General features: G+C 42.6%; 1 protein-coding gene across 1 annotated transcript in view; it reads right to left on the bottom strand.

The window, feature by feature from the left end:
* Window positions 1-1,125: 1,125 nt before the first annotated feature.
* nphs1 (NPHS1 adhesion molecule, nephrin) overlaps window positions 1,126-15,263 on the bottom strand; it is a 69,681-nt gene continuing 55,543 nt past the window's right edge. The window contains exons 21-23 of the mRNA XM_044117042.1: window positions 3,461-3,585; window positions 2,219-2,256; window positions 1,126-1,316 (exon numbers count right to left, since the gene is read on the bottom strand). Coding sequence (XP_043972977.1) covers window positions 1,126-1,316; window positions 2,219-2,256; window positions 3,461-3,585 — 354 coding nt within the window. The remainder of the gene's footprint in view (window positions 1,317-2,218; window positions 2,257-3,460; window positions 3,586-15,263) is intronic.

The raw sequence follows: 15,263 nt of genomic DNA, 5'->3' as shown, positions 1-15,263 counted from the left end.
CTGCTATGCGACTTGTAGCCTACCTCTCAAAAAGTCCTCACGCAGCGTTCTTTTTCTTCAAACAGACGAAGACGGTGTAAAAATGAGCCTTCCAATGAGTAAACTCATGAACCTGTCCCCAGATGAGGAAAATGTGTGGATGACAGGATTGCCGGAAAAATATCTCAACAGACCAGAAACGTTAGAATTCGAACACATGTGCCTGGCAGAATTTGGCCAGAATACCGGGTTCTATATGGCAGACAAATTGAAGGGCCAAACGCAATTCCCTCCTTAATGATGCAGGATACATCCAGAAAAGAACTATGGGCAAACCTGCAGTTATTAGATTTACTCTTTCTGCCGGAGAAAAAACCCCGAAAAGTTTTACAGGCGGCTTCTGAAGTTGTATTTTCCTCATAGACGAGATGAGGACCTTAAAAATGAGGAACACACAACCAACGAAGCCTTTTACAACAACGGGTTCCGTGGTAGATATCGGGCTAAACATTATGTGGATTTCAATCGCAAAAGGTATGAAGGGCAAGGTAAAAAAATTGACAAAATTATGGAAGAACTAAAAAGCAGGGACCGTTCGAAATGCGTGGAACACTTTTGCACCCGAGGTTGAGGTAGACCGCTTAGAATGCGCTGCTGAACGACCACCATTGCAAGAAGATGAAGAGCAAGACCCTATTCCAGATTATGAAATTGATGTCAGCACTGTAGACATGCCAAAATCGAAGCTCTAAATTGAGCCCTGATTTCATCAGACAAATGTACAGGAGTTTAAATGAGACTCAAGCGTCCGTGTTTTATGCCATTCGCGATTGGTGTTTGAAGCGCCTGGGGTGACGACTCCAGAACCGTTCTTTATTTCTTGACGGAGGAGCTGGTTGTGGTAAATCTCATGTCATCAAATGTGTTTACCAGGAGGCAACCAAGCTCTTGCGACAGCTTCCTAGACTTCTTGAAATTGGTGACATGTCCAAGCCTACCGTGTTCTCACAGCTTTTACTGGTACTGCAGCGCATAACATTTCGGGAAGACTTTACATTCCATCTTGAAACTACCTAAAAGTTTAAAGACAAGGGACTTGGAAATTCTTTGGATGACGTGAGGGCAGTTCTTTCTAATGTAGAAATCTTAATCATCGATGAAATCTCCATGGTTTCCAAAGACCTGCTTGCATATGTTGACTGGAGATTTCAACAAATCAAGGGGAACAACAGGTTCATGGGTGGGGTCTCTGTTTTGGCTGTGGGGGACTTCTTCCAACTTCCACCTCTTGGACGAGCTAAACCTCTTTGTGTCACCGAGGATGGCATGCTTGATATCTGGAATGAGAATTTCCAGATGATCACCTTAACGGAAATCATGCGGCAGAAAGATGACCGAGCGTTTGCAGAGCTACTGAACCGAGTTAGAGTTAAAGGTAAAGCGGATTTGCTTTGTGAGGATGACAGGACTCTTTGATCCAAGCTGTTACTGACCCCAAAGAATGTCCAATGGATGTCCTACACATTTTTGCAACAAACAAACAGGTGGACACCCATAATGCAGCAGTTGTGGCCTCTTTAGGTGCAGTAACAGTTGATATTGAGGCAGAGGACTACAAAAGAGTTACAAAGACAGGAAACATGATTTATTTGGGCTGTTGTATAGCGGGCAACAAACGAGACTTGTGTAACAACATACAGGCTGGTTTGGGTTTTAGGGTAATGATTATAAGAAACTTGGATGTAGAGGATGGCCTTGTGAATGGAACGTTTGGCACCATTTCTGATATTGTCACTAGTACCAAAGATGGAAGGACTAGTGTAAAATTAATTGGACTCAAATTGGACAACCCCCTTGCTGGACATACAAAAAAAATTCAGGGTAAACCAGACGGCTTCGTTTACATTGAGAGATTTGAGGAACAGAGTAGCGTAAAGGGAGTGGTACGACGGCAATTTCCAATCAGGTTAGCCTTTGGGTGTACGGCACACAAGGTCCAAGGGATGACTATGAAGTCTGCGGTCATTTCCTTGAAGCGTATTTTTGAACCTGGAATGGCATATGTCGCCCTCAGTCGCACAACTTCCCTGGAAGGACTTAAAATCATTGATTTCGATGAAAGTAAGATCTACGCTGACGAAAACATCAGAGCAGCTATGGAATCAATGAGACCAGCATCGTTTTTGCACACCAGACCGCTCTTGCATTTTCAGTCTGGTTATCAGGGTGCAACATTAACAATTGTCCACCACAATGTCGAAGGTCTTGTCTGTCACTCTGAGGACATGAAAAAACATCATGAACTCATGTTGGCAGATGTTTTATGCCTAACGGAGACTCATTTGTTTGGATCTTCTGTTCCAGCTTCTTGCCAAATAGAGGGCTATTCTTTCTTTTCACGGAACAGACATGTCTCCTACTCGAACAGAGTCGACATTGCTACCAAAGAGGGAGGGGGAGTAGCGACTTACCGGAGTCTTCTTCCAACCGCAGGAACGAGATTCTTCAACCAGGTTACCGATCTTGAATTTAACGTCGTCAAAGTGGACACCCCAATCAAAACCCTCATCGCGACAGTTTACAGGCCTCCAAGTTATGATCTTAGAACATTTTTAAGAAATCTGACAAACCTCTTGGATGGCCTGAATTCAATGGATATTCAGCCCATTGTCGTGTTAGGAGACTTCAATGAGGACCTTATTCCTCCAGGGAAAAAAGCCATCACTGAGTTGTTTAGAGCCAAAGGCTTTATGCAACTCATCTCTCATCCAACCACAGAAAAACGTACTCTTCTTGACCACTTGTACATCTCCAATCCAGAATACTGTGTCCAGTCGGGTGTCTTGCAGGCTTACTACAGCTACCACAATCCCATATACTGTGTGTTGGCTTCAGTCTAAGCTGCATCTACAGTGGATTGCAAAATAGTCATGTTTCTTGAAATTTTCCATATTTCATCACATTACAACCACAAATGTGGAAAGACAGTGGAGAGATCAAGTATATAATATACACTGTTGATTTTTCCAGGTATATACTAAGTAATACACACTTTTCAGTTTATTTGCAAAAAATTCATTCAGTCATGTATATTTTTAAGCCTCCCTAATAGAGTCTATTCTGGGGTCCTGGAAAAGATGGTCCGTAAGGCCCTGGAGAATGCATAGGAGTTCATCCAAACAATCTACATGTGTTTATGTAAGAGAAGGCTTTTGACAGTCTCCTCTGGGAACCTTGCAGGGGAGGTGGTATGGTTCTCTGGGAGTATGGTGTCCAAAGTCTTTTGATATGGGCTGTAAGGTTTCTGTGTGATTGGTACTAGAGTCTAGTCTGCATTGCTAGCAGTAAGTTGGACTCTTTTCTGCTGAGAGTTGGACTCCGCCAAGGAAACGAGCCCGACTCTGCTGGCAATGCACACCAGACTCTGACATCAGTCATAAGGGACCTAACAGCCCCTATCACAGGGCCTGATACCCCATACCTGGAGAACCCCAGCATGGTTCCCAGAGGGACACAGTCGAATTCCTTCTCCAAGTCCACAAAACACATGTAGAGAGGTTGGGTGAACTCCCATGAACCCTCCAGGACTCTGCTGAGGTTATAGAGCTGGTCCAGTGTTTTATGACCATGGTGAAAATCACACTGCTCTTCTTGAGTCCTACTTTGACTATTTGACAGACCCTCCTCTCCAGGACCCCCAAATAGACCTTGTTAGGAGGTCATTACTGCCCACAAATATATTTGTGGTTGTAGTGTGACAATATGGAACAGTTCAAGGGGTATGATTACTTTGTTAGCACTGTACATCTTAATCCCGAATTCATGACAGGAAATTCTTGTTGAAGAAAATGTTAAGATCTCATGTCATTCTTAATATCACTTTATCTAACTGCGGTCTCTTTCATACATGCAGCAATCAGAAAGCAGTGTGGATTATATTTTATCATTGTTACAGAGGGTTTGATATGTATTTAATCATTGTACACATTTGTGAATCATGGTGTAGCTTGTGGATTTTGTTGTAGGCATAAAATATTTTTGTACAGTTTGTGAATCATTGAATCATACTTATTTAGCTCCGTGAGAAAGGAGAATTTATAATCAGGTTTTGTATGTATACATGAAGGTTTGAGCTTTGAGAATACGAAAGTGGCTGATCTTGAAACACTTATCGGTTCTCTGTAAGAGTAGTTGCTGGAAATATTGGACCAGGAAGCAGCAGATAAAACAATCAGTTACTACACGTATATTCTGTTCATTTTTAAATCAAAATTAATTCAAATAGATCTTCAATCTGGCCCAGAGCATTTTCCTTATTTTTCTAATCCGGTTACAGTAACTGTTACCCTTCAAATGAATCTAATTTTTTGCTAAACTCGTTCTTTATTTTGTAGCATTCAATTAAAGCTCTCCTTGTTTTATCTCTCCCAATCAACACTGTAGTTTTTACTGCTGCAGCCCCCTAGTGGTTACTTCACTACAAAGACAAAAGTTCAACTCACTTTGTCCTATTTGACTCTCCACATAGTCAGAATTTGTTCTGTTTTGGTGGAATTAACCCTTTTTCTTCCAGTTTGAGTCTGTTTTTGCAGGTTATTTTGCAGGTTGTTCCACACAGAAGCTATCCTAGGAGGCTGCCAAGAAGAGAGAGAGGAAACGAGAACTGGAAGTTCAGCCCATGAAAGGTAGCAAATGTATCTAAATTGCAGCCTAAAAGTAGTTACTTTTTTGTTGTTGATAATATAAATTTCTTCAGGAATTGCAAGTCACCTCCATGCATTGCATGGCAGGCACCTATTGTTCTACACCCAATAGAATGTCTCTTTATTTATATATTATATTTATTTAGCTTCCGTTACGGGAGAATTCTCGTTGAGCCCACCATAAAAGTGGTATCAAAAAGTGGCTCGAACCCGGCATTGGAGCTATTACTTTTGGTGGATTTGGAGTTACCATGGCTGGAAATAAGCAAAAGCAGCAGAAAAAATCAGTTACTAACGAGCTCACCAGGTGCATTTTGAAATCAAATTAGGCAAATAGATCCTGAAAATCTGGCCCTATTTTGAGGATTTTCCTTATTTTCTAACTTTATGTAGAAACACCATTCAAACTTCATTTTGTAGATCTCGTGATCTCTTTTAAAGTGAAGACAGCACGTCAATATGAATTATGGTTTGTCCACAACTTCTCTAACACCCAAAGTTTTTGATTTTGGAAAAATCAGAGGTAAGGTGCTACGCTAGAGTGAGAGTCAGACTCACATTTTGACCCCAAATCATTTTTTTAACTCGCCTCACGCTCCACAAATATTGCATGATTGGTATCAAACTTGGTCATGACATTGATACGCCTGCCTGCTCCGAGTCAAATGTTTTCAAAAGGTTATCTAGTGCTTACAGGTTTTCTCTCCAGGTGCTTCAGAGCAAAGTCATGCCAAGAGGGTAGCAGACAGATCTCACTGATTCACTTCCCATGTATTTCTGAAATGTATCTAAATTGTAGCAGCACACACTTTTTTTATCTCATCGCTGTTAATACTGTGAGTGAGGTAGAGATATGAATGGCGGGACTATGTGAGAACAAATAGCCCTCTCATATGCTTCAAACGGTTTTCGAATATGTATTACGGTTCCCAATGAGAAGGAAACAGTTTTTGCAATGCTTTTTTAGTCAAACTGGCTGGCTCAAAGAGAATTGTCTCATTTAACAGCTGGCAGAGAGGATTATTTACCATGGCAACGGAACCCAGAGCAGGAGAGCTGCTGAGGACTGCATATACGCATCACTGTAGTTCTAACTACAGTTCAGTTAAAACAGAGGAGGACTGAGCTGGCCTTTAGAAAAACTTGCTGCTATGGGCTGTATAATAACTAGATTTTAACCCTGTCACTGTTACATTTGGGATGAGTTTGGCCAGTTGAAATGAAGCTTACTGAAAATTTCAAAATAAACCAAGACCTTGAAAATTTTACATCAGGTCATTGCTTTAGTTGTATGTATATGACTGATTTAATCCAATGACTGTTATACATGGGATGACTTTGACCCTTTCAAATGAAGCTTAACAAAAATTTCAAAATAAAAGCCTTGGGAATTTTTACATCATGTAATTGTTATTTTGGCTTTATGTGACTGGTTTATCCAAAGCACTCTTACACATTGGATTAGTGTGGGCATTTAATATGAAGCTTACTGCAAATTTCAAAATAAAAGCCTCAAAATGCCCCTGATCAGTGATATCATTCTGCATTATCTGTTTATCTGAGTTAGAACTTCTTGCAGCAAAGGCAGTTCATTAGCATTAGCCCTTTTAGCTTAAATAAGCTATTTTCTATTTTTCAGACTTATTAGCCATGTTTAGTATACTTAATGGAGTAAGTAAATGACAGTAAACATTCTAATGATACCCCACATGCTACTGAAAGTATTTATGCTTACATTAGCATATTTGCTCATTTTAGCTAATACACTTACTTTATCATACTGAATGTTGCATGTCCAGCTTTACTTAACATTCTTGTGATTCCACATGCTATTACATTGCAGCTTTTAGCATTGATGCTAATTGTTAGCATCAGAACGCTGGGTCCAAACCGACGGGCACACTTTGGCAGGCCCCAGTTAAATTTCTTCAGAATTTTCTAGTTGGGGTTTGCCCATAGCAATGCATAAGGAGAGCAGTGACTGACTTGGCAAGTCAGTCACTGCCTCCATGCATTGCATGGCAGGCACCTATTGTTCTACACCCAATAGAATGTCTTTATTGGGCCCATAGCAATAGAGCAGTGACTGACTTGCTACACCCAATTATCTCTTTATTTATTATTTATTATTCTTCCGTGAATGCGGCTCGCATCAGCGCAGCCCACCCACAAAAGTGGTATCAAAACGCGCGCTCGATCCCGGAGGTGAGCTATTACTTTGGTGGGATTTGGAGTTACCATGGCGACGTAAAAAGCAAAAACGACCCCAAAAAATCACTAACGAGCTCACCAGGTGCATCTCTCGTCATTAAGGATGAGGCAACCAGTAAATCCTGAAAATACCCTATTTTTGAGGATTTTCTGTGTCACATAACTTATGTAGAAACGCCATTCAAACTTCATTTTGTAGATACGTCTGTGATCTCTTTTAAAGTGAAGACAGCACGTCAATATGTATTATGGTTTGTCCACAACTTCTTTCTAAGCGACCCAAAGTTTTTGATTTTTGGAAAATCAGAGGTGTGAAGGTCGCCCGCTAGAGTGAGAGTCAGAGACATTTTGACCCCAAATCATTTTTTAACTCGCCTCACGCCACAAATATTGCATGATTGGTATCAAACTTGGTCATGACATTGATACGCTGCGTGCTCGTCAAATGTTTTCAAAAATTATCTAGCTTACAGTTTTCTCTCCAGGTGCTTCAGAGCAAAGTCATGCACCAGGGTAGCAGACAGATCTCACTGATTCACTTCCATGTATTTCTGAAAATTTCAGACCTTGGCACACACTTTTTTATCTCATCGCTGTTAATACTGTGAGTGAGGTAGAGATATGAATGGCGGGACTATGTGAGACGACAAATAGCCCTCTCATATGCTTCAAACGGTTTTCGAATATGTATTACGGTTCTTAACGGGAAACAGTTTTTGCAATGCTTTTTTAGTCAAACTGGCTGGCTCAAACAGAGAATTGTCTCCCCTGGATGTCTCACTCACAGCTGGCAGAGAGGATTATTTACCATGGCAACGGAACCCAGAGCAGGAGAGCTGCTGAGGACTACAAATACGATCACTGTAGTTCTAACTAGTAGTTCAGTTAAAACAGAGGAGGACTGAGCTGGCCTTTAGAACAACTTGCTGCTATGGGCTGTATATAACTTATTTAACCCTGTCACTGTTACACATGGGATGAGTCTAGCCCTTTGAAATGAAGCTTACTGAAAATTTCAAAATAAAAGCCCTTGAAAATTTTTACATCAGGTCATTGCTTTTTTGAGCGTTATATGACTGATTTAATCCAATGACTGTTACACATGGGATGACTTTGACCCTTTCAAATGAAGCTTAACAAAAATTTCAAAATAAAAGCCTTGGGAATTTTTACATCATGTAATTGCTCTTTTTGGCTTTATGTGACTGGTTTATCCAAAGCACTCTTACACATTGGATTAGTGTGGGCATTTAATATGAAGCTTACTGCAAATTTCAAAATAAAAGCCTCAAAATGCCCTTCTGATAGTGCATCACCGGAGGCGGTGCAGTGATATCATTCTGCATTATCTGTTTATCCGAGGTTAGAACTGCCTGCAGCAAGGCAGTTCATTAGCATTAGCCTTTTAGCTTAAATAAGCTATTTTCTATTTTTCAGACTTATTAGCCATGTTTAGTATACTTAATGGAGTAAGTAAATGACAGTAAACATTCTAATGATACCCCACATGCTACTGAAAGTATTTATGCTTACATTAGCATATTTGCTCATTTTAGCTAATGCACTTACTTTATCATACTGAATGTTGCATGTCCAGCTTACTTAACATTCTTGTGATTCTCCACATGCTATTGATTACATTGCAGCTTTTAGCATTGATGGTAATTTAGCATCAGAACGCTGGTCCAAACCGACGGGCACACTTTGGCAGGCCCCAGTTAAATTTCTTCAGGAATTTTCTAGTTCTTAACTTATTCTTCCGTCACCGTGAATGCGGTTTCGCAGCAGCCCACCCACAAAAGTGGTATCAAACGCATGCGGCTCGATCCCGGGAGGTGCTATTACTTTTGGTGGATTTGGAGTTACCATGGCGACGTAAAAAGCAAAAACGACCCCAAAATCACTAACGAGCTCACCAGGTGCAACTCTCGTCATTAAGGGGATGAGGCAACCAGTAAATCCTGAAAATTCCTATTTTTGAGGATTTTCTGTGTCGTCATAACTTTATGTAGAAACGCCATTCAAACTTCATTTTGTAGATACGTCTGTGATCTCTTTAAAGTGAAGACAGCACGTCAATATGTATTATGGTTTGTCCACAACTTCTTTCTAAGCGACCCAAAGTTTTTGATTTTGGAAAAATCAGAGGTGAAGGTCCGCCCGCTAGAGTGAGAGTCAGAGTGACATTTTGACCCCAAATCATTTTTAACTCGCCCTCACGCTCACAAATATTGCATGATTGGTATCAAACTTGGTCATGACATTGATACGCGTGCCTGCTCCGTCAAATGTTTTCAAAAATTATCTAGCGCTTACAGTTTTCTCTCCAGGTGCTTCAGAGCAAAGTCATGCGCCAGGGTAGCAGACAGATCTCACTGATTCACTTCCATGTATTTCTGAAAAATTTCAGACCTTGGCACACACTTTTTTATCTCATCGCTGTTAATACTGTGAGTGAGGTAGAGATATGAATGGCGGACTATGTGAGACGACAAATAGCCCTCTCATATGCTTCAAACGGTTTTCGAATATGTATTACGGTTCTTGAACGGAAACAGTTGTTTGCAATGCTTTTTAGTCAAACTGGCTGGCTCAAACAGAGAATTGTCTCCCTGGATGTCTCACTCACAGCTGGCAGAGAGGATTATTTACCATGGCAACGGAACCCAGAGGAGGGAGAGCTGCTGAGGACTACAAATACGCATCACTGTAGTTCTAACTAGTAGTTCAGTTAAAACAGAGGAGGACTGAGCTGGCCTTTAGAAACAACTTGTTGCTATGGGCTGTATATAACTCATTTAACCCTGTCACTGTTACACATGGGATGAGTTTGGCCCTTTGAAATGAAGCTTACTGAAAATTTCAAAATAAAAGCCCTTGAAAATTTTTACATCAGGTCATTGCTTTTTGAGCGTTATATGACTGATTTAATCCAATGACTGTTACACATGGGATGACTTTGACCCTTTCAAATGAAGCTTAACAAAAATTTCAAAAGAGCGAGAAGATCCGGGAGGCTTGTCCTTTGAAGGTGAATGACTTGGCTGGCAGCGGGGCGGTGAGTGTCTGATGTGGGTGCTTGACTTTCATTTCACTAGACTCACAGAGAAAGAGAAGCAGTTAGAGGATTTAATGATCCGAAATTTCTAGAAGGAAGACTGATCACCAGGCAGGTGATCGGTCCAGGTTTAGCTCAGGTAGCCCCAAAAGAGGGTGCCTTGAGGCCTAGCTGGCCTAAGACTTGTTAAGGGGCCTGCGTCTGATAGACTTGTTAGGCGCTTGGCGCCTGCAGTCTGATAGACTTGTTAGGCGCGAAGGCGGGGCCTGCAGTCTGATAGACTTGTTAGCGCGCGGGGCCTGCAGTCTGATAGACTTGTTAGGCACGAACCGCTTGGTGACCTGTGGAGGATGGAATGGCTGCTGTCGAGTTAACTAGGTTCTGTAGCTTCACGTGAAAACTGATGCCCGCGAACGGACTGCGGATGTAGGACAGTACGAATCGACAGTGGTCGAAACAGTAGGTGATGAAAGCGAGAACTGTGGATATACTACCAGGGTAAATGAGGTAAAATTGATGCAGAGCAGAACTAGAGTGAAAGATAGTATGTAAAGAGTGAATATGTATGGCGTATGAACGTGATGAGCGAGGGGAGAGCCGTTTATTAAGCATCAGATCTTCGAAGGCTGACGTTAGCTCGGGTTGAGCGTCGGCAGCAAGGCATGGACAGCGAAACCTGAAACTAAGAACGGGACGGAGAGTCGGCGATAGCATTGTAATAACTGGAAACGTGCTGAGCTGAGATGATGAAATGTGTTTTGACAATAACAGCGTGCAAACCGAATGAAAGGCATAACGGATTAACGGATGGGCGGCCTTTATTAATGCTTGAACCATGGTAATATTATCCCAGCCCTAATATCTTCTGCTCCAAGGACGGCCCCAAGGCGCTAAGCTACGGAAAATATTTCATAAAATGTAGAGGATTCGGACTGAGGAAAAATAGGGAAGGCAACTTTCCGCAACCATTCACCTTTTAAAGCCCCAAAACCAGAGGACGGCGGCATCCGTGAAGAACTAAAGCCAGTCGGTCGAGAGAATGACGTTGGCTGGATGCGCCGCTGGTGTGCAGTCTGCTGAGACTTGTTAGGCCAAAGCAGCTTATGGGCCTGCGATTGACTTGTTAGGCGCGAGACGGGGCCTGCAGTCTGCAAGACTTGTTAGCGCGAGCAGCGTGGACAGGGACCTGCAGTCTGTGAGACTTGATGGCCGTGAGCTGTGTTCCCCACGGTTAGCAGCCCTGCGCTTGATTACTCTTCTGCAAGGAACACAACCTACCTTCACACATACAACATGACCAGAGCCCGTAGGGTGTCTCCACCAGCTGCAGGTTTGAAGAGGGAAAGCCTGGGTTACGTTGCAACCAACGGGAGGGACAAAGCGATAACAGTTTTAGGTAGGCCACATGCCAGGAAGTTAGATCTTTGTAAGCGTTATCGCAGGCGTGTTAGCACGAGGTTAATTTCGCTGATTTCACTCGTGTGTTTGAGGAGGAAAACAAAACTTCCACAGCGCTCAGATGTAAAGATGTAAAAAAAGATTTATTCCACAGTTTCTGGGGACTTAAAGCACTTGAGCTTTTGAGCCTGCAGTCTGATAGACTTGTTAGGCGTCAGCTGTTGGCCATGGGGCCTGCAGTCTGATAGACTTGTTAGGCGCGAGCCGCGTGGACAAAACCTGTAGTCTGATAGACTTGTTAGGTGTGAGCATCATGGCCTGCAGTCTGATAGACTGGTTTATCCAAAGCACTCTTAGCAGTCTGATAGACTTGATGGCCGTTGTCTTACGAACAGCCCTGCCCTGATTACTCTTCTGCAAGGAAATCATATCCTACACATACAACATGAATCACGCAGAGCCCTTAGGGTGTCTCCACCGCTGCAGGTTTGAAGAGGAAAGCCTCGTTACGTTTGCAACCGACAGGAGGGACAAGCGATAACAGTTTTAGGTAAACGCCACAAGCCAGGAAGTTAGATCTTTGTAAGCTTTATCATACTGAATGGTATGTTGCCAAGGTTACTTAATTTTGCTGATTTCATTGTGTCTTGAGTGTTTTGAGGAAAAACAAAAACACAGCGCTCCGATGTAAAGATGTAAACAAAAAGAATTTATTCCACAGTTTGTGTTATCCTTACAGCAGTCAAATAACCTCCACAAAACGAACTACGGTTGAAAAACTGTGTGGCTCTGATTCTCACTGCAGCGACCTCGCCTTTTTCCCTCTCTACCCTTCTATTAACGCCAGGCTCCTCACCTCTTTTGCATAAATTGCAAAGTGGCCAATGAAGTTATAAGGCATACAAACTTAAAATAAAACACTTAAAACATTATGAATTTAGCTACATACGATATAATAATACTACCTAAACCTCAACAAATTCTTTTATTAAATTACTGATTACACAAATAATTTTTTTTTTTTTTTTATTTATTATTTTTTTTTTATTTACGGTAACTGAATATTTTCTACGTTAACTTGGCCTCCACACGACGGTTAGACTTGGTGATAAGCCGTCAGGCTATCAAGGACGACGCTTGTTTATGCGAGTGCGCTTTGTGGTTCATTGCCAATAGCTCCAGCAGAGATTACGTAGCAATTGTGACAAACATGAGCGATCGTGCATTTATCAAAACGCTGGCTAGTCGTATCCTGACGCGTGTGTTGGACTGGCGACTGTGCAGATGGCACGGACCTCTTAGAGCGCATGCCTGCTTATTCGCTGCATGAGTGCCTCCTTGAAAGGAGTCGGAACCATTGAATGAGGAGGAAAGGAAGCCGTCGGTGCGGGTGGTTTTGTAAATAAAAGATTGCACCAAACTCGTTTGTTTTCGGTGCGTTTCATGTGTAGCTTTAAAAGACTCCTCTCTATTAGTGAAAAGAGCTTAAAGAATATGGTGCTGTGATTAGGAGACCAGCAGCAGCTGGGCTGGAGGGCAGAATGTGCTGAGATACAAACTGGGACTTCTGACAGAATTTGGAGCGAGCTAAGCAACAGAGGAAAGAGAGGGCTACGGCGGCCTGAGCGGGGAAATAACGGAATGAGGTTGACGAAAGCGATCCATTAAATGGCGGGGTCGTGAGAACTGCTCTTCTAACTAATTGAGCTACTCGAGACCTGAAGATGCCAAGCAATAGGAGGCGAAATAAACTTGAATTAAAGGTACTGGTGCGCTGATGACATGAGACATGTTATGAACGAATCGAGTTACTACGCTATTACGACGCCCGATGGGCGTAAAGTTCGGTTGATGAGGCTGAAGGGTCAGCTGCGAGCTGAATCACGGAGGTGAGCGTAGCGGTCTGATTTCGGTTTCTCCTGGAGGTGGACTGGTAGAGAAGATGGGGCAACGGATCGAGTCCATGATGGGACGAGGAGGAAGAGCCGACGTGCATCAATGGAGCCACGGCGGATCGTGGAGACAACCAGCGCTATGCAGGTTGACAGCACCAGTGAGCCAACTGACGATGGTGAGCGGAACGGAAACCAGGCGGATGCCAGAGGCGCCTCGTCATCAATGAGGGAAAGACATCACTGGAGGCCAAATGCAGGCTTGATGGGTTGGTTAGATCGGTGTGGAATGACTTAGTCGACAGGAGCGAGGCAGGTGAGGGACACTCCTGTATCTGGTTCTGAAAGAGGCAAGATGGTGGAAGGTGCTTCTGCGAGCTGAATTAGGGACTGAAGGACCATTGCTGGCGGACGGAGGCAGCTGACTAGCTGACTGAATATGGGAGAGGTTGGAAAGCTGCTCACGAGAATCAAGCGGCTGACGAGAAAGATCCGGGAGGCTTGTCCTTTGAAGGGATCCGTGGACGATTGGCTGATTTGCGGCGCACCTGACTGTTACACATGGATGTGACTGTTCATGAAGTTTTGTCTCCCAGCTTGAATTTTCGCCTAGGCTTCATTTGCTCTTTTTGGCTTTATGTGACTGGTTTATCCAAAGCACTCTTACACATTGGATTAGTGTGGGCATTTAATATGAAGCTTACTGCAAATTTCAAAATAAAAGCCTCAATATGCCCCTCTGGACAGTGCACGGAGGCGGTGCAATGATATCATTCTGCATTATCTGTTTATCCGAGGTTAGGGAACTGCCTTGCGCAGCAAGGCATTTCATTAGCATTAGCCTTTTAGCTTAAATAAGCTATTTTCTATTTTTCAGAATTATTAGCCATGTTTAGTATACTTAATGGAGTAAGTAAATGACAGTAAACATTCTAATGATACCCCACATACTACTGAAAGTATTCATGCTTACATTAGCATATTTGCTCATTTTAGCTAATGCACTTGCTTTATCATACTGAATGTTGCATGTCCAGCTTACTTAACATTCTTGTGATTCTCCACATGCTATTGATTACATTGCAGCTTTAGCATTGATGGTAATTCTTAGCATCAGAACGCTGGGTCCAAACCGACGGGCACACTTTGGCAGGCCCCAGTTAAATTTCTTCAGGAATTTTCTAGTTTTTGCCCATAGCATAAGGAGAGCAGGCTGACTTGCATGCAAGTCAGTCACTGCCTCCATGCATTGCATGGCAGGCACCTATTGTTCTACACCCAATAGAATGTTTCTTTATTATTATTGGGGCCTGCCGCAATGCATAAGGAGCAGTGACTGACTTGGCGGCTAAGTCAGTCACCTCCATGCATTGCATGGCAGGCACCTATTGTTCTACACCCAATAGAATGTTTCTTTATTATTATTTATTATTCTTACGTTGCGGCTCGTGCATCTTGAGCCCACCCACAAAAGTGGTATCAAAACGTGCCTGCTCCCGGAGGAGCTATTACTTTGGTGGGCTTTGGAGTTACCATGGCGACGTAAAAGCAAAAACGACCCCAAAATCACTAACGAGCTCACCAGGTGCATCTCGTCATCAAGGGACGAGGCAACCAGTAAATCCTGAAAATACCCTATTTTTGAGGATTTTCTGTGTCGTCATAACTTTATGTAGAAACGCCATTCAAACTTCATTTTGTAGATACGTCCGTGATCTCTTTTAAAGTGAAGACAGCACGTCAATATGTATTATGGTTTGTCCACAACTTCTTTCTAAGCGACAAAGTTTTTGATTTTGGAAAAATCAGAGTGTGAAGGTCAGCTCCGCTTAGAGTGAGAGTCAGAGCGACATTTTGACCCCAAATCATTTTTTAACTCGCCCTCACGCCACAAATATTGCATGATTGGTATCAAACTTGGTCATGACATTGATACGCATGCCTGCTCCGGTCAAATGTTTTCAAAAATTATCTAGCGCTTACAGTTTTCTCTCCAGGTGCTTCAGAGCAAAGTCATGCGCC

This window comes from Gambusia affinis, linkage group LG05 (assembly GCF_019740435.1).
Source record: "Gambusia affinis linkage group LG05, SWU_Gaff_1.0, whole genome shotgun sequence".
Taxonomy (NCBI): Eukaryota; Metazoa; Chordata; class Actinopteri; order Cyprinodontiformes; family Poeciliidae; genus Gambusia; species Gambusia affinis.
The sequence above is the reverse complement of the archived record's forward strand: the minus strand, read 5'-3'. Positions and strand labels throughout refer to the sequence as shown.